A 19,529-nucleotide genomic window follows, 5' to 3' on the forward strand; every position below is an offset into this window, starting at 1 on the left:
GGTCACTGGATGTGTGGTTGTGCCTTTGGTAAGTACTACGAACTTAAATAGTTTAATTTCCTTAAAATGACATAATTATCAATTCTTCTTAAACTAATGCCAATTCTTTTTATTGGTTTCAGATTGTCTTCGTGGATTGCCTCAAGGGGAATCAGTTAGACGTGGAAAAATCTGGTTGAATAAATTTATATGATGAGAAGACGCTCAATAGTCATCTGAATGAACCTGTAACAAAAGTAACTTGTAAGAAAGTATGCATTATATTATGATGCAATTTCTTATGTCCCTTTCAGGGAGAAGGGGGCACACGTTTAGCAAGAAAGTGAAGCCGCTTTCTTCTTTCAGTTGGAGAAGTGGGAGGAAAGCATGTACAAACAATTTGAAGTGGAGGTAAGTATCGCTTCCCATTTTCAAGGTTAGGGGGAGCATTACATAGTACTGATGTTGTCTTTTTTTATCATCAGGAAGATTTAGACACTCTGTACAATAAGCACGTGGTAGATAGAACACGTGACAAAATTGTACTGAACATTGGTGCACATCATATAGCTGAGTTCACTTTTGTGGACTGCTTGAAACGAGGTGGTTACATGCCCTTACTTTTGTGGACTGCTTGAAACGAGGTGGTTACATGCCCTTACTTTTGTGGACTGCTTCCTCGTTTACATGCCCTTAGAAATACTACGTCTTGTATGTGGCTAGTGGTTAGCGGACAATGTGGATAAAACTATCCTTAATTATGATGTTGTTCTAAGTATACTTATCTAAGAAACTTGCTCATGGATTTTTATTGTGTTTATTCTTTATCTATAATTGTCATCCCTTTAACCTTTTCTTAGATAAGTATACTTACAATAGCATCATAATTAAGGACAGTTTTATCCACATTATCCGCTAACCACTGACCACATACAAGATGTAGTATTTCTGAGTGCATGTAACCACCTCGTTTCAAGCAGTGGACAAAAATGGACTCAACTATACGATGTGCATCAATATACACGACAATTTTATCACGTGTTCTATCTATCACGTGCTTCTTGTATAGAGTATCTAAATCATCCTGATGATAAAAAGGACAACATTAATACTATGTAATTCTCCCCCTAACCTTGAAAAGGGAAAGCGATACTTACCTTCAATTCAAATTTTTTATACACGCTTTTTTCCCACTTTTCCAACTGAAAATAAGAAAAGTGGTTTCATTTTCTTGCTAAACGTGTGCCCGTTCTCCCCTGAAAGGGACATAAAGCAATAAAAAAAATGCATCATAATATAATGCATACTTTCTTACAGGTTCATTGAGATGACTATTGAGCGTCTTCCAGGCAGTAAAAATCTATCTAGTAATACCCCTAAATACAGCCTCACGAACATCTTCTGGGTAACATAAGGTTTGACATCATCTCTCACAATTTTGAAATAATAGTTCAATGTTATTCATGCCGAACATTCCTCGGACATCTCTCACCTTTTTGCTGGGCTTTTCTGCAGTCTCTTTGTTAAACTTTTTTTATTTTGGTTTGTTGTATTTTCCAAATACGTACTATAGGGCTTTGTGCATGCTGGAGCTGGTTCTTCTGGAGTTGGTAACAGCTTAGTAGAACCCGTGGACATGTCAAGGACATGTTGCACAATCTGCTCGTTGACCTAGAGGGATTCACCTTTAATGCAAAATTCAATTTTATTATTGATTTTATCAACAACAACTTTCTTCATTAACTGACTACAGATTACCCTACTGCCAATGCCATCTAGCATGAACTTCAGCAATCTTATTCAAACGAGCTTATTCAAGCATGTCAACTATCTCTTGTGGAAGCATCGTAACCAACTTTGGCACGAGGCCGGGGTGCATCGCATTTGTGGCGCTTCATCTGTGGCGTTTTGTGGCGCGTCCTCCATGGCATTTTGTGATGCGTCGTCCATGACGTTTAAGCTGTAACTGCTCAATAATATTACATTTACAATTGGTCAAGTACTCAAATATTCCCACTCAAATAGCTAATGTTACAATCACCTTATTATTGTCATAGCTGAACCGTAACCGAGTAGAAAAAGTAAATGACAGGAAAATATAGTATCTTTCCTTAAAGCAACAGGGACATTTCCCGTTTTGGATTAATCCAGATTCCCCATTCTCGTGTAAGAGAAATGCCCCAGCCACCCGTGCCCATGTTCGCTCCTTGCTACCCTCATCTCTCCTCAAATTAATTACTTTGCATTGGTACAATATAGGGTTTGGGGGGGGGGGGGGGGGGGGAGGGGGGATAAGCATTACTCATAGTAATTCTTTATGGAAAAAGAGACGAAAAGCAAAGCTCAAGTTGTCACATAATAAGGCAAGCAATAACTGATAATGACTCGCAATAACAAGTGCCAAACATGCCAATGTCACAAATATTCAGCAGCAATAAAGCAATCAATCAAAATAATTACAGCATCGTGTACCATCAACAAACTAATCTCCCTTCTAGAAGATATTAATCACTTCTAAGAAATTCTTGCATGCAACTGTATTTTGCTTTGTATATTTTTCCTTTCCAAATAATCCATTTATAGACTGTGTGTGCATGCGCGCGTGCGTGTGTGTGTTTACTACATCTTTCACAAGAGCTAAACGTAGTTGGTGTGTAATTAGCATGGCTGATGGAATAAGCATCAATACCTTACTGCATGGCTGATGAAATAAGCATCAATACCTTACCGTATGGAAAAAATAAGGAAAAAACCTTAACATTTCTAGATTTATGGAGTGAACTTAATTCCTTTTTATTTCTGAGGTTGTGGCCCTAAATTGGTTCAAGAAGGTGCATACCCCTAAATCAAACTGATAATTATTTTGATGATCATTGATAAAAGCTTATCATCAGCTTAGTCCTGCAATTGCAACCGCACACACTTTCTTATGCAATCACAAAATGTTGTCTAACAATATGGTCAAACCAAACCAACGTTCTCACCAAGATGCGCACAGCTTGATAAAAACTGCATCGGCTCATGCATCGACGAGGTGGCGTGCTCAATGTCCTGGAAACATCACATTATGAGATGCTAAGAGTTAGCGAGAGTTTGAAGTATCACATCACTCATGTATGTACTCCATCTACTTTCTCCTCAGAAAAACATTGTACACATAGATTGAAAGAACCACATAAATTTGTGTACTGTTTTGTCCATGTTCAAACAACTTCTATGATCAGATCCTAACTATTTTGCTTTACACATAAGGCTGCAATACAGAATTTGCAAACTAAGGGGAATCAATTGGGCATTTATTTATGCTAATTAACTTGCAAGATGGATGGATGCAGCTGCTCACGTACCTGATCTTGGCGACCGACGGATTCCGTGGGGCAGCTCTACCTGGCGTACAACGGTGACAAATACAGTCGATTGCATGATTTTAATTTCAGTTTTAAGATGCCATGTGATGTCAACGGCGGATGGGTCGGGCCGTACCTGCTTTTGATGAGGATACGGAGGCATGAGGACCTACCATGAACCCCGCCGCCGGGGAAGCCGGTAACACCATATCCTCTTACACGCACACATCAATAGGACCCCTTCGCCACGTCCACACTCCACAGTTGCTGCTCCAAATCGAGTCACGTGGCAAGATGAGCATGGGATTGGAAGAAAGCCGGCATGCTGATTCATCTCCTCCTTACCCACCTTGACCACTCGTAACAGGCTAACAACAGTGTAGGAGGATCCCAGAGGGCTAGGGTAAGGCAACAGCGGAGGAGGACCCGGGGGGCGTGGGTAGGTCTCACCGATGGAGGAAGGTCGGGCGAAGGGGCGACACGGTGGGGTGCGGATCCGCGACGTATCTGAGGCGCCGCAGCGATGCGCGATGGCGGCGGCGGTGGTCGCCGGCGTCGCAGCAACGTCTCCTCAGGTCGGCGGCGGCGGCCGCGGATGCGTCTCCTCGGGTCGGCGGCGACGGCTGCGGATGCGTCTCGTCCGCGACGGCGGCGGATCTAGGACATCGGCGAAGGGCTCCGGGATGTCGGTGAAGGGATCTCGAATGGCGGCGAATGGGATGACGACGAAGGCCTCCGGGATGGAGACGACCTGCGATTCGCGATGGCAGCGATGCCAGAAAAGGTGGGAGAAGAAAAAAAAAACGGTGAGAAAGAAGATAAATCGGTGGGAGAGCGGGATGTTTGACACTAAGTACTTCAGTTTTTTAGTGGAGGGCTGGAGCAGTAGATGCTGTGTCGTGTGTGTTTAGACTATTCAGAGGATGCTTGATACCTTTTTAGTCACGTGACTAATAATAGTGGGACTAAAACTTGCTAGCCTGACCCATGCTTGGATCCAAATACTAAAGAGACTAAAATCAAGTTAATGACCATTTATTATCCCCCAAGCCCTTCAATCCAGAACTCGCATGTGTTAAAGAGGAGGAGTTAAATGAGGAGAGAGAGTACTAATCCATAATTTAGGAAGGGTACCCCTGACTCAAAGATTTTAGCCTCAAGACTAGTTTTAGCCTCTCTTTAGTCAGGGGTGCTTGGAACTTTAGCCTCTTAAAGAGACTATTTTTAATCAGACTAGTTTTAGTCCCTTAGATCCAAGCACCCTCTCAGCTTTGTGTTTCTTCTTGGAATTTTTGGACCGAGCATTCAATATTGGGAGTAATGTTCAGTTATCTGAAATTGAGTTTCTTGCGTTGACAATCATTTCAGTGTTATTTGCCTTTTATAAGTTTTATCCTATCGAATATTGCTTCTGGCTCCCGAGCTCACTGGAGGCCTTTAAATTCAAACTTCAAATTCAGTGAAAATTTGTATTTTAATGTTTCAAAAAATTCTGAAAAAAATACATAGATAAATGAAGGTATGATACACAAGTGTGTAAATTTTCAGAACAAAATACATTAAAATGAGGGCTGTGCAAAAAAGACAAATCTGAGGTTGTTTAACACATGTTACTATTCATTATTTCAGACCATGAATTTATCTTTTTTGTACATATCACGTTTTAAAGTATTTTGACCTGAAATTTTACACACATGTCGGTTACATCGTTACATACATGCATATTTTTTTTCAGAATTTTTTAAACCATAAAAATTTGAATTTGAATTTTTCAAAAATAAAGGCCTCCATGAAGCTCGGTCTCCAAAACGCCATTCTCTTATCCTACCTCAAATATTATATTTTAGCCTTTAAGTACATCGAGTTCTTCAATGCTAAGTAGATTATCAAGGACTCGAGTAAGTTTCCCTCCAATTCAAGCACTCAAAACACTGCTATATAAACATATTTTGTGTAATTCGGCACACTAACATAAAAAAGATTTTTTTACTGAATATAGCATACAGGAAAAATGGAAGTCGCAGGGGAGGGAGGGTGCAGTCTCCAGGCAAAGAAGCTGGGAGACTCTTCTATGCCGGTAAGATCTATCCTCCCATCATTGTTTTTCAGAGTTTTTGTATGTGTTTTTATCAGTCTGCAGTACAAGGATAATCAGCAATATACAAATCTTTCTCTATATGCAGTACAAGTCTTTTGAATGTCACAATCTGTCAAGTTTTTATTCAGTCTTTATTTGAGTTATTTATACACATTTTTCCATAGGGGTAATATATTATTTACCCCGTGTTTTTTCTGTAAAGGAATGGCAATTGACATTCAGTCAAGTTTCATTTTTCAGTTTTGGTTTCAGTCTTATTATTCCTAGGTAAAATATGCAAGAAGCAGTAGGTGTTTCTCATGTCCTTTTTTTTTGTAAAGGAATTTGGGGTTCACTTGTAGTGTTCTTTTTTTTTCAGATTTTACATCTTTGTTTATGAACCAACTAAGATAGGTGTGGTTCCTTTTTTTAGTGGTATGTGTTTTTGTGTGTTAACGGGTTGGCTTTTAGCGTCGACGGCACCGAAATTTTGACCTGAACCCAAGAAGAAAACATACGATTTTTGCACGAGTACTCAGTGTAGACACGTCTCAGCCCACAAAATGGAAAAAAAAAAGGGTCTGAAGCAAATATAAAAACTGAAACTTGATTTTTGGCCATATATAGCAACGTAAAAATTGCTGTATTGATCCATCATTTGATCAAACCCTCTCATAACTGAAAAAACTACGGGAGCAGGACACCGATGATACAAACTGTTCAGCAGGATGCTGAATATTAATTACTGATAAACTCCTATAGTAGGAAAATAAAAGAATAAAAAACATCCTAAAACGTCGCATAAGAACCGAGGAAAACTAATCTAAGTAGAGAAGTTGATCTTGACGGGGAAAGACACCGATGAGGGCGACGATGTGTCACCGTTCTCGAGGAGGACGGTGCTGGTCCCTGACGGCACGACGGTGTACGCCGTCTTCTCCACGATGCCAAACGCCTCGCACACCTTGAGCGTGAACCCCACGGTCGCTGCGCCGCCCGCCTTCACAAACACCCTCTGGAACGCCACCACCTGCTTGATGGGCGCCCCGGCCACCTCGGGCGGCGGCACAGTGTACACCAGCACGACGTGGCTGCCGTCCACGTCACCGGCATTGACGACGCTGACGTTGAAGTCCACGGTCTCTTTGCAGGCATGGGTCGCGGCATCGATGGCCGGGCAGGAAGGGGCAGCGTCCACTGCGCCGGCCTTGTAGCTGAGCCGCTTACAGTGCCCACCGGCGGCGGCGAGTGTGACTGCGGTTCCGTTGCCAGCGCTGCTCTCGTATCGGAACTTGGTGTAGCTCAGGCCGTGGCCGAACCGATAAAGCACCTCCGGCCCGTCATAAAACTTGTACGTCCTCCCCGGGTATCCGTGGTCTGGCCGCGGCCGTAGCTCCATGGACGTCATAGGAATTTGGTGGATGTACTTGTTCTTGAACCATGTCAATGGCAGCCGTCCTCCTGCTCGATCATGCAATTACATCAGCGATGTGTCAGAAACTATTTACTTTGATGGGAACAATAAACTTTGCATCTTTCTTTACCTGGACTGTATCTTCCGAAGATGACATCGGCAATGGCGTTGCCACCTTCCCCGCCAGGGTACCCTGCCCAGAGGATGGCGCCGATCTTGGGGTTGCCCTGCGCAAAGGAGATGTCGATGCCACCACCGGACAGGATGACGAGGACAATCGGGTTAGGCGATGCCGCGGCGATATGTAGGATCTCCTCCGTCTGGTTCTTGGGCAGGAGGAGATCCTCTCTGTCGTTGCCCTCCCTCTCGATGTGCAGGTTTATGCCACCAAAGTAGATGGTCAAGTTTGCATGATGCGAGATATTTACGTCCTTGCTTATGCCTTGTCGCGGCGTCACGTACCGGCAAGGTGGCCCTGCATTTATACAAATTTCAAGAGAACGTATAACATTAACATGTGAGTGGACAGTGAACGTAATAGAGTACGTAGTACTAGAGTACTCAGTAGAGAAGAGCTGATCACCTGTGTAGTCTCCGTCCATGACCTTTTCAGGCGCTTCGGCATGTGGGCCGCGGACGGCGACGGCGCCCAACTTGTTGGGATCAAGGGGGAGCAGACTGGCGTGGTTCTTGAGGAGCACCATGCCCTGTCTGGCTCCATCCAGGGTGAGGCTCTTGTGGTCGTCGCTGCAGATGTCCTTCTCGTTGAGGGACTCGTACCTGGGCATGCCGTCGAAGTAGCCGAGCCTCATGAGCGTCATGTAGAGGTTTGTGAGCGCGTTGTCGATGTCGGACTCGCGTGCCTTGCCCTTTTGGACGGCCTCTAGGCCGTAGGTGGTGAGGAAGTCCATGACGGGCTTGCCGTCCTGCACGATCCAGCTCTCGCCGCAGTCGAGGTCCAGCCCGGCCTTGAGCGCGGCGGCGGTGGACTCGACCGCAGTGTAGCCCAGCCATGTGGCGTTGTCGGTCATGACGCGCACGGCGTCGCAGTCGGAGACGATGTAGCCGTGGAGGCCCCAGTCCCGGCGGATGGTGCCGGAGAGGAGGCGCGCGTCGGCGCAGGCCGGGATGCCGTTGACGCGGTTATAGGAGCACATGACGCTGCTGACGTCGCCGTGGCGGACGCACATCTCGAACGGGCGCTGGAAGGTCTCGACCATGTCGCGCTCCTCGACGCGGGCGTCGAACTTGAACCGCGTGTGGCCGTACCAGTCGTCCACGTCGTAGGCGGCGTAGTGCTTGCAGCACGCGGAGGTCTTGAGCGGCCGTGACATGGGGTCGGACGCCACCTCGTGGCCCGGGATGTCCTGCATGCCGCGCACGAAGTTGACGGCGTAGCGGCCGACGACGTAGGGGTCCTCGCCGGGCGTCTCCAGCGCGCGGCCCCACCTCGGGTCGCGCACCACGTTGATGTTGGGGCTCCAGTACGTCAGCCCTCCCTTCCCCAGGTTGTACATGGCTCGAGCCTCCGTCGAGATGGCCTGCCAAAACAAATTGCATGCATGCATGCCACGACATCTGTCACATACTACTATCTCTGTTCCAAAATACTTGTTCTCAACAATAAATATTAGTATGATACTTAGTACGAGTATTATACTAGTAGTACTAGTATGAAAAAGGTAGAGCAGACACAAATTGCACACGCATGACACGTACCTGGCCGATGGACTTCCAGAGGGACTCGTTGAAGGAGGCGGCGCTGTTGATGACGTTAGCGAAGACAGTGCCGTTGAAAACGGCGGCGCGGCCGGAGTGGAGGCGGGGTTTCTTGGGGTCGTCGAACTTGGTGGTGGGGCCGGTGCTGGAGAGCCCGTGTAGCGCCTCCGACCACCACATGTACGGGGGGAGGCCGACGCGGGGCGCTCCGTCAGCCCAGTCGCCGAGGTTGGACACCTTCTCCTCCACCGTCATCCAGCCGATGAGGTCGCGCACACGGTAGCCGTACGGAAGCGACGCGTTGCAGTAGCGGTACTTGGACATGTCCAGCCCGGCCGCCATGAACCGGGACGCGTCGCAGACCTTGGTGTACACGGCCTTGCCGCCGGTGGCGCCGCCGTCCGCCTGGGAGGGGACGGCTCGAGCAGAGGAGGCGCGCGGGATACTGACTGTGGTGGCTAGGAGGAGGAGGAAAAGGAGGGATAGGTGCATGGCGTATGACGCCATTGTAGGAGATGCCTCGCTATCGAACGTGTTGCTGATGAATGATGATGATGGCAAGATCGATGTGGAGGCGTACGTATATATAAGATCGAGATGGAGTGGAGGGAGGGAACTAACAGATTTTCGAAATTTGAAACTTAGTTCTGCATGCACGGCCGGAAACGATGCATGGATAGATAGATAACTCACCGGGTTGTTTGTTTGTTTGTTATACCGAGAGAAAGCTGATATTTTGTTGTTGGATATTTTCACTCTCGTCTCGGTCACGCGTGGATCGTACGTGCGGGTGCTGGTGAAAATGAACGTGCCTCCCTAAATAAAAATAAAATAAAATAAGTGGACGTGCCGTGGTGCCTGGTGTTTAAAAACTTGTTTTTAAATTCAGAAACATACAAGAGCTGTGTGAGGGGTCCAAGACTCTAAGGCGTCTGGAGGCGATTGCATGACGATTGTCCCCTTGCGCTAGGGTTAGGGTTTGACGTGCGGGGGTGGTTTGGCTACGGTGGTGATTGGGGGAGCGACAACGTTCTCCTCGTCTCCGACTGGCGGTGTCTCTCCTCCGCTGAGGGCGGTGTGGATGGCGGAGCAAGCACCTGGGTAGACGGCTAGGGTTTCGGAGATGATGGGATCTTCTCCTTCGGCGGCGGGGGCGGCCACTCCATCGAACACTCACAGGCCGGCCAAGGAGGTGATGGGGGTGGGGTTTAGCAAGTCGAAGACGCCTGCTACTTGACCTGGACCTGCGGCATCTGGTACGGGACCTGGACCAGGCGAGGAAGACTGAGATGTCGGCCTCTAACAACAAGAACATGCACGCGGCGGGGAAGGGGAGTGCGGTGGATTCTACGCCGAGACGCAAAGCGGAAGGTTTAGCCGGCCGGGGTAGCTCTAAATCCCCGGTGGAGAGCAAGACGCCTGACCCTGCGTCGAGTCTCTCGGCGAGATTGGGCAGTATGGTGTTGATGGACAAGGAAGCACGGGGCTTTGTTTTTTAGGAGGTTGAAGAAACCTCTCTAAAGATCCCAAGGTGGTCCGGAGTAGGACGAGTGTACTCACCTAAGTCTATGATTATGAGTGCTGTTGAAAAAGCAATGCAGAGGGCTTGGGGTTTGCACAAGGAGGCTAAGTTCCGTGATTTGGGATCAAATACCTTTGAAGTCCACTTTGGGAGCGAGGGAGACTGGAAACATGCTATGGATAATGGACCGTGGCAATATGATTTTAATGTGTTGATACTAAAAGAGTATGATGGAAATACAAGGCCCTCTAAGATGGTTTTTGATAAGGTGGATATGTGGGTGAGGGTGGATGATCTGCCCCCGGGCAAGAGGACAGAGGCTTTTGGGAAGGCGTTTGGCAACTGGCTGGGCGAAATAGTGCGAGTTGATACGGATAGTGATGGTTTCGCAAGAAGACAACACCTAAGGGTTCGGGCTAAAATTCCTATTTTTGAACCTTTAGTGAGAGGATTTTATCTCAAGGCCTCATCAGATGATAAAGTGGGCACGTGGTTTGATTTCTTTTATGAAAAAGTGCCACACTTCTGCTTCAGCTGTGGCCGGCTAGTGCATGGGGGGGTGTTTGTGCCCCTCCTATGGACTCCTCGTCGCAGTGGGGAGGATGGTTGAGAGCCTCGCCGGGCAGAAATAGCTATGCTAAAGGAGGCCCCTCGGGGAGGGTTGGGAGTAGTACTAACAGTTGGGGAAGTGGGCGTACGGGCGACAGCGACCCAAGGCGTCAGGTAAACCCGATGAAGAATGATGCACCAACTAAATGTAACCTGCATGCTGGATTCGCTAAATCCGCTGGACCGCGCACTGGCGCTGGTGCCAGGACAGAAGGAGAAGTCACTAGTCCCCTTAAATATAAGGGTAGTGTTGAGAATCAGGAGGAGTATGACCTGCGACAAGGCCTTGAGCAGAAACGAGAACAGGACCTTCGTGACAAGCTTCAGGATAAGCAAGGCCTCTCGGCGCGTTATGGAGTCTCTCGGGGCGAGAGATCTGGTCAAGACAGGGGTCCTTATCCTGTGGAGCATAGATCAGGGGATATCCGACGTGATGATGACCGACTTGGTACAGGATATAGGGGTAGAGAGGAACGGAGGAAGGGCACTTTTACTAGGAAGCCGAGGCAGGAATATAGGGCGATCCAACATGACCAACCTCAGGCTCAATATGAAGGTGTTGGGTGCAAGAGAAGGCCCAAACAGGTGTGGGTGGCAAAAGGGGATTTGGACAAACAGGGCTCTAAGGATGCTTTCATTCGTGATACAAGGCGGAAAACGTCTTTAGTGTTTGATCGCATCTCTGACAATGTTGAGGCAACGGCGACCCCTGAGGGACAGGGGCGTCAATCACCATGAATATCCTGGCATGGAAATGTCGAGGACTGGGGTTGGACTTGACGGTTGGTGAGCTAAGGGACCTGAATCGGTCTTACAACCCAGCGGTGGTTTTCCTGCCAGAAACTAAAAAAGGGGCGCGAGCAATGGAGAAACTTAAGTGGAGTTTGGGATTCAGGAGTCGGGGGGCGGTGGATTGTCAAGGACTGAGCAGTGCTTTAGCTTTATGGTGGAGAGACGATGTGCAGGTACGTGTGCGCCCATGGTGTCAATACTTCATTGATGCAGAGGTGGTATGGGAGGATAAACCCTATAGATTCACTGGAATCTATGGGGAACCCAGGAATGAATTAAGAAAGAAAACCTGGGGTGCAATCAGATTCTTAAGGGCACAAGACAACCTTCCGTGGATCTGCGCTGGTGATTTCAATGAAGCCTTATTCCACGCCGATCAATTAGGGGGTAACCTAAGGTCTTTTACTCAGATGGAGGCCTTCCGAGACTGCTTGGCGGAATGTGGTCTCTCAGATTTGGGTTTTTCAGGCTACCCATATACATGGAATAATAAACGAGACGGCGCACACAATGTTCAAGTTCGGCTCGATAGAGCAACTTGTACAGACAGTTTTTTGGAGTTATTCCCGGAGACATATGTGGAGCATCTAGTTACTGAGGAATCGGACCATCAGGCAATCCTTATTCGTGCGTTGGAGACCGCTCCTCGTACGGGGGACAGACATGCCCGAGCGTTCCAATTTGAGGAAGCATGGACGAGGCACGACGCCTATGATGTGATGGTTCATGAGGCTTGGGACGCATCAGATAGGGGGGGACTTTCCCTGCGAGCGGTATGCGATCGATTCAGCCATGTGACAGGAAAGATGCAGCGGTGGGCACGGGAAGTGTTTGGTTCTATCAGGCGTCGGATCGCGAAACTTAAATCTCAGCTCGTTGATGCCCGCTCTAGAGCGAGTGCGACTGGTTGCTCACTGGAGGCTCGGGATATTGAGGAACAACTTAGGGAGATTTATGCGAGGGAGGAGGTACTGTACAGGCAGCGATCTAGGGTGCAGTGGTTACAGGCGGGTGACCAAAACACCAAATATTTTCAGAATAGGGCCTCTCATCATAAACGAAAAAATACTATCAGGGCGCTAAGGAGAGAGGATGGGACGAAGTGCTCAGTGGATGAGGAGATGAGAGAGATGGCAGCGAGCTTCTACGAAGCTTTATTCACTTCTAAAGGATCGACGGAAACGGGGTCGCTGTTGGAGAATATTGATCAACTAGTTTCAGATGATATGAATGGCAAGTTAACTGAACCGATCTCTGATCAGGAGATAGAAGACGCCTTATTCCAAATGGGGCCAACTAAGGCTCCGGGGCCGGACGGTCTTCCTGCACTCTTTTACCAAAGACACTGGTCGATGGTTAAGGGTGATGTCTACCGGGCGATCCGGGACTTTCTTAATGGTGCGCTGACTCCGGCTGATTTCAATGCAACAATTATAGTGATGATACCTAAAGTGTCCTCGCCAGATCTTTTATCCCAGTTTCGGCCCATAAGTCTGTGTAATGTGTTGTATAAAATTGCTACGAAGGTCTTAGCAAACAGGTTGAAGGGCATCCTACCTATTTTAATCTCAAAAGAACAAAGTGCATTTGTACGAGGGAGATTGATCACAGATAATGTATTGGTAGCTTATGAGTGTGTGCATGCAATAAGGAATAGGAAGAGGAAGAAGGGTTTTTGTGCGGTGAAGCTAGATATGATGAAGGCCTATGATAGGGTCGAATGGATTTTCCTGGAAAATATGATGACCCGGTTGGGTTTTGCTCCTCAGTGGGGCGCTATGGTTATGCTTTGTGTCACATTGGCAAAGTTCTCGGTTAAGATCAACGGGGGCCGTTCCCGATGTTTCTCCCCTTCTCGTGGGCTCGGACAGGGGGACCCTCTCTCCCCATACTTGTTCTTGTTTTGTGTGGAAGGTTTTTTAGCTCTTTTAAAGAAGTCTCAGCTTAACAAGCATATCAAAGGGGTGAAGTTCGGTGGCACTGGCCCCCATGTAACTCACTTACTCTTCGCAGATGATAGCATTGTCTTCCTCGAAGGAACAAGCGAATGTTTGGAGTCTCTAAAACAGATTCTATCCAAATATGAGAAGGCGTGAGGACAAAGGGTAAATCTGCAAAAATCCTCTATATTTTTTGGCAAGGGCTGTCCAACCGAGATGAAAGAACAGACGAAATGTATTCTCGGTATTGAGTCTGAAGCGCTGAGTGAGAGATACTTGGGCCTTCCTACACTGGTTGGGAGGTCAAAGGACGGAACTTTTAAATATGTCACAGAATGTGCAAAAGGGAAAGTTAGTGGATGGAAGGGACAAGGATTGTCTAAGGCTGCAAGGGAAGTATTGATTAAGTCTGGGCTGCAAGCAATGCCAACTTTCACCATGAGTTGTTTTCACCTCTCAAAGAAGATGTGTCGGAACCTGACTTCTATATCGTCCAAATTCTGGTGGGGTGCAATGAATGGGGAAAGGAAGGTGCATTGGATAGCATGGCCCAAGATGTGTTCCAGTAAACGAGATGGTGGTTTGGGCTTCCAGGATCCGGAGGCTTTTAACCAAGCTCTACTTGCTAAGCAAGCCTGGCATATCCTGTAGGTTCCTGACTCGCTTTGTGCGAGAGTGCTAAAAGCTCGATATTTCAAGGATGATTCTATTCTGTCTGCTACATGCTCGGCAGCAGGTTCTTTCACTTTTCGAAGCATTCTTCATGGACGGGACCTCCTGAGGGAAGGGCTTGTGTGGAGGGTGGGAACCGGGGAGCGTATCAATATCCATCATGATGCATGGATTCCAAGGAAGGGAAGCCTGAAACCGTTGTGCCAGGTTTACATTCATGGAATTACTAGAGTTTCAGATCTGATGAATGAAAGTGGATCATGCTGGAATGATAGCAAAGTCGAAGCCATGTTCACACCCGACGATGCAGCGGACATCAGAAGAATTGCGATAGGAGGGCCGGGTTCTGAAGACTTCCTAGCATGAAATTATACTAAGAACGGAGTCTTCTCAGTGAAATCTTCTTACCACCTGAGGATGTCCATGAACAAAGCAAGGAACGGACAGCCGGAACATTCTAGTTCGGTACCTACGCACATGGGGTATATGGCACTGTGGGAGACAAGTGCTCCTTCAAAGGTCAAAATTCATATGTGGCGCATGATAAGGAACGACCTAGCTGTGGGTACGGAACTCCATCGTCGACGCATAAAACCTGGTGTTTTTTGTGTTGCATGTGGCAGAGAAGAGACCTTGGTGCATCATTTCTGGGCATGCCAACATTCAGGCCTATTCTGGCAAGTTGTGCAATCAGAGCTGGGGGTTCGGCTGGAAGGCCCCCCTGTGCACATCGAGTCCCAGCGCGCTCTCGCGGCTTGGCTTCTAGGCTGGTTCGCTGGGGCTTCGGCCGACGAGAAGGAGATCATGGTACACGCAGTGTATGGCCTGTGGCTAGCTAGGAACAATACTAGAGATGGTAGACAGATTGTGCAGCCAGGTGATATAGTTGCTTCAGTAAAGATTCAGCTTGCTGATTGGAGAAATGATAATGAAACAAAGGCGTCTCCTTCGGAGCCAGAACCTGTTCAGAGGTGGGAACCTCCCGCACATGGATGGGTAAAGATCAACTCCGATGGCGCAGTTTCAAGACATGGGGAGCATGGAGGTGATGGGGCGGTGTTCAGAGATCATAATGGGGGTTTCTAGTTCGGGATGTGCCAATTTTTCCCAAACTTGTGTGATCCATAAGCGGTGGAAGTAATGGCCTGTAAGATGGCACTTCAGGTGGTTGTTGACAGGAACCTGCAACGTGTCCATGTGGAGCTAGATAGCAAGGAGGTGGTGAGGCAGATTAACCAAGCCTCCAACAATCTTTCAGCTTTGGGACATTGGATACAGGAGATCAAGGACTTGCTTCATTCAAGGATGGAGGCCAAAGTATCTTGGGTACGTCGATCAGGAAATGGTGTTGCGCACAAGCTTGCTAGAGTTGGTGTAGGTGACAATAGGTCACAGATTTGGGTGGGTTCACCACCAGACTTTATTCTTAGTGTAATTTCAGACGAGATTCCTCGTGCGGTTTAAATAAAGTGCGGCACTAATCCTAAAAAAAACATACAAGAGCTTTGAGTGTTGTTTGACTTGATTCACTAGGATTGGAGATTACACACAGTTTTTCGGATACAATCCGAGTGAAAAACAGAAAGGCCACTAATGTTCATGCATGGTTTAGCTAAAATGTGAGCCGATTATACTATCGACGAACATGCTTGAAGGTCACTGATATGAAGCTTGATGAAGCACACTTGATATCAGCCACCACATACCTCATAGATGAGCGATCAGGCTGGAGAATTAAGGTGTTACGCTAGGGAAAGACAATCTGAGATGAAGATGGCGGAATTGATGTTCTCCTCGCGTGCCATAAAAAAACTACTCAACAAAGTACAATGGCTTCTCCTATGCAGGACCCATAGCATCCTAAAGTGGCACGAAACAAGTAAGCATGCACTAGCGGCCATTATCGAGAATGACGAATCCATCACCAGATCACTTGCCGAGCTCCTCAAAGATAGTAGCATTAGAGAAGAAAAAGACGGAACCTGGCGGCATAGGCGGCCAAGAATGTCTCGATGGAGGGATCACATGCGTGGGAACAGGGGGCGAGTCATAAAAAGGTTGCACAACCAAGTCAACATAACCTTTAATCTTTAGGCCGACGCAATGCGGATCAAAGGCCTCGTTGTTGTTTCTCGCAGAGTTACGTGTCTCCCGTATGTGCCAGACCACGACAGCTAGCACCATACTCGACAACTTGCATGCTCTCCATAGGAAGTTGAAGAGCCAGTGACACGGCGATGGAAAGGTACCATGACCAAAACTAATGTTGAAGGTGTGCTTCACTTCCCCCTACACTTCCCATGCATAAAGACACAAATATGATGGCATGCTCAACGCTCTTGACCCTACCATAGGAACATCAAAGCTCGGAGTCCGGAACGTATCCGCGTCGAAGTTGGAATCCAAATGGCACGCAATCATGGGCAAGATGCCACATAACCCCTATTATCATATTCGTGGTTAGTGGAAAACTGCCGGTTGTTCATCATATTCATACACGCGGTGGTAGGACTTCAGAGTTTCGTTCTCTTTGTTCTCGTGTTGAGGACTCTAGCCATATTCTTTTCAACTGCGATTTCACAACCTTGATGTGGAGCTACACTCGGCTGTGGTTGGTTGTCAATTAGGCTCCTTGCTCCTTTGCTCAGTTATTGTTACTCATCAATTCCTTGTCTTGTCAGATAAAATAGATGTTTTGGTTTGGTTTCCCTGCAATGAGTTGGGCTCTTTTGGCTACTAGGAATAAATTCACCATTGAGCATGTTTTTTTACTTCCAAGCCCGATAACATTGTCTTCAAATTACTTATGCAACATCGATGCAATAGAGTTTCTGATGTCTGGTGTTCGGGCGACGCCAAACTCACTTAACCAAAGAGAGCACTCTCGAGTGACATAGTTGACATGTTGTATCGGTCACTATCGTAGACGATTTTTCTTGGTTGTGTGGGATGGACCCCCTATCACACACACACAAGCAAGGCAATGGTTTAAAACTCTATCGAGGAAAGGGGGTAAAACTGTTTGTATAGGACGTCGCTGCACCAGTGAATGTTGAACATGGCTATTGTGATCAAGATGAAGAGTTCTACATCGAATATGAGAAGACTATTAGGAATCTTAGTCTCATGGCTAACCTTAGATACTACATGTGTGGTGGAAAGGAATGTATTCCTGATAGTGGTTGCACACGTCACATGACCGAGGACGATGACATGTTTTGTGAGCTTCCTACACATGATGGCCCACGCAAGTACGTGACTTTTGGAGACAACTCCAAAGGTAAGGTACTTGGCCTTGGTAAGGTGGCCATAATCGATGATAAACTGACACGATCACATGCTACGTTCATAGTTTGGGTCTTGTCCATCACATCATTCTCCTAATGATGTGATCCCGTTATCAAGTGAGAACCCTTGTCTGTGGCCAGGAAACCTTGACCATCTTTGATCAACAAGGTAGTCAACTAGAGGCTTACTAGGGATAGTGTGTTGTCTATGTATCCACACATGTATTTGAGTTTCCAATCAATACAAGTCTAACATGGATAATAAACGATTATCATGAACAAGGAAATATAATAATAATCAATTTATTATTGTCTCTAGGGCATATTTCCAACAGTCTCCCACTTGCACTAGAGTCAAAAATCTAGTTTACATGACTATGTGATTGTAATGAATCTAACACCCATACAGTTCTGGGGTTTGTTCATGTCTTGCTTGTGAGAGAGGTTTTAGTCAATGGGTCTGAATCTTTCAGATCCGTGTGTGCTTTACAAATATGTATGTCATCCTGTAGATGCTGCTACCACACGCCATTTGGAACTATTCCAAATGACTGCTCTACTATACGAGTCCGGTTTGCTACTCAGAGTTATTCGGATTAGTGTCAAAGCTTCCATCGACGTAACCCTTTACGACGAACTCTTTTATCACCTCCATAATCGAGAAAAATTCCTTAGTCCACTAGTTACTAAGGATAACTTTTGACCAATGATCCATTCATGGATCACTCTAGTACCCCTTGACAGATTCATGGCAAGGCACACATCAGGTGCGGTACGCAATATAGAATACTATAGAGCCTATGACTAATGCATAGGGGATGACCTTTGTCCTTTCTCTTTCTTCTGCCGTGGTCGAGCTTTTGAGTCTCACTCAAATTCACACCTTACAACACAGCCAAGAACTCCTTCTTTGTCGATCTATTTTGAACTCCTTCGAAAACTTGTCAAGGCATGCATTTCATTGAAAGTTCTATTAAGCGTTTTGATATATCTCTATAGATCTTGATGCTCAATGTTCAAGTAGCTCTATCCAGGTTTTCCTTTGAAAAACTTCTTTCAAACAACCATTTATGCTTGCTAGAAATTCTACATGATTTCCGATCAACAATATGTCAATCACATATTCTAACCAGAAATTCTATAGTGCTCCCACTCACTTCTTTGGAAATACAAGTTTCTCACAAACCTTGTATAAACCCAAAATCTTTGATCATCTCATCAAAGCGTATATTCCAACTCCGAGATGCTTGTTCCAGTCCATAGAAGGATCGCTGGAGCTTGCATACTTGTTAGCATCCTTAGGATCGGCAAAACCTTATGGTTGTATCACATACAACCTTTCCTCAAGGAAACCGTCGAGGAAACAATTTTTTGACATCCTATCTGTAAGATTTCATAAGTAATGTAGCAACTGCTAACATTATTCCAACAGACTTTTAGCATCGCTACGAGTGAGAAAGTCTCATCATAGTCAAGTCTTTGAACTTGTTGGAAACATCTTTGCGACAAGTCGAGCTTTCTTAATGGTGACTTTTCACCATCATCATCCGTCCTCCTTTTAAAGATACATCTGTACTTAACACTGTTTCGAACATCAAGTAGTTCTTCCAAAGTCTACACTTTGTTTTCATATATGGATCCTCTCTCGGATTTCATGGCCTCCAGCCATTTGTCAGAATCTAGGCCCACCATCGCGTCTCCATAGTTCGTAGGTTCATTGTTGTCCAACAACATGACCTCCAAGACAGGGTTGCTGTACCACTCTGGAGCAGTACGTGACCTTGTCGACCTACGAGGTTTGTAGTAACTTGATCCGAAGCTTCATGATCACTATCATCAGCTTCCACTTCAATTGGCGTGGCGCCACAGGAACAACTTCCTGCGCCCTGCTACACACTGGTTGAAGTGATGGTTCATGTCGGGGATATACCCCGTAGTGTAACCCGGCTTGGAGTATGACCGGGCAAGGACTTGGCGACTCACCGGCGACTCAACAGTGACCTGGCGGGCGACTCATACTTGTCCCCACAGGCGACTTAGATAAATGATGAAGGCCAAAGGCCCGGCGTACACCCTGGCATAAGGCGGCTCATAGAGAGACCATGAGGGCCGGCTCACAAGAGAAGGCCCAAGAAGAGGAGAGACTCCCTCACAAAGGAAACAAGACCCGG

The 19,529-nt window shown here is 46.8% G+C and overlaps 1 protein-coding gene across 1 annotated transcript; it reads right to left on the reverse strand.

Moving 5' to 3' along the window:
• Positions 1 to 6,060: 6,060 nt before the first annotated feature.
• LOC123446282 (probable beta-D-xylosidase 2) lies at positions 6,061 to 9,073 on the reverse strand. Its single transcript, XM_045122959.1, has 4 exons — positions 8,537 to 9,073; positions 7,401 to 8,358; positions 6,948 to 7,292; positions 6,061 to 6,864 (listed from the first exon to the last, which is right to left on the reverse strand). Exons 1-4 carry the CDS (start codon positions 9,041 to 9,043, stop codon positions 6,227 to 6,229), a joined length of 2,448 nt encoding a protein of 815 aa, XP_044978894.1. The 5' UTR covers positions 9,044 to 9,073; the 3' UTR covers positions 6,061 to 6,226.
• Positions 9,074 to 19,529: the final 10,456 nt, after the last annotated feature.

Source organism: Hordeum vulgare, chromosome 4H (genome assembly GCF_904849725.1).
Source record: "Hordeum vulgare subsp. vulgare chromosome 4H, MorexV3_pseudomolecules_assembly, whole genome shotgun sequence".
In the NCBI taxonomy this organism is placed as follows: Eukaryota; Viridiplantae; Streptophyta; class Magnoliopsida; order Poales; family Poaceae; genus Hordeum; species Hordeum vulgare.

What these genes read in the sequence shown, in the direction of transcription:
- LOC123446282 (XM_045122959.1), bottom strand. Translation starts at nt 9,043, where the DNA reads ATGGCGTCATACGCCATGCACCTATCCCTCCTTTTCCTCCTCCTCCTA. An exon ending in TCTGGAAGTCCATCGGCCAG is followed by an intron (nt 8,359 to 8,536) that starts GTACGTGTCATG and finishes TTGTTTTGGCAG; the next exon opens with GCCATCTCGACGGAGGCTCG. An exon ending in CTTCGGAAGATACAGTCCAG is followed by an intron (nt 6,865 to 6,947) that starts GTAAAGAAAGAT and finishes ATGATCGAGCAG; the next exon opens with GAGGACGGCTGCCATTGACA.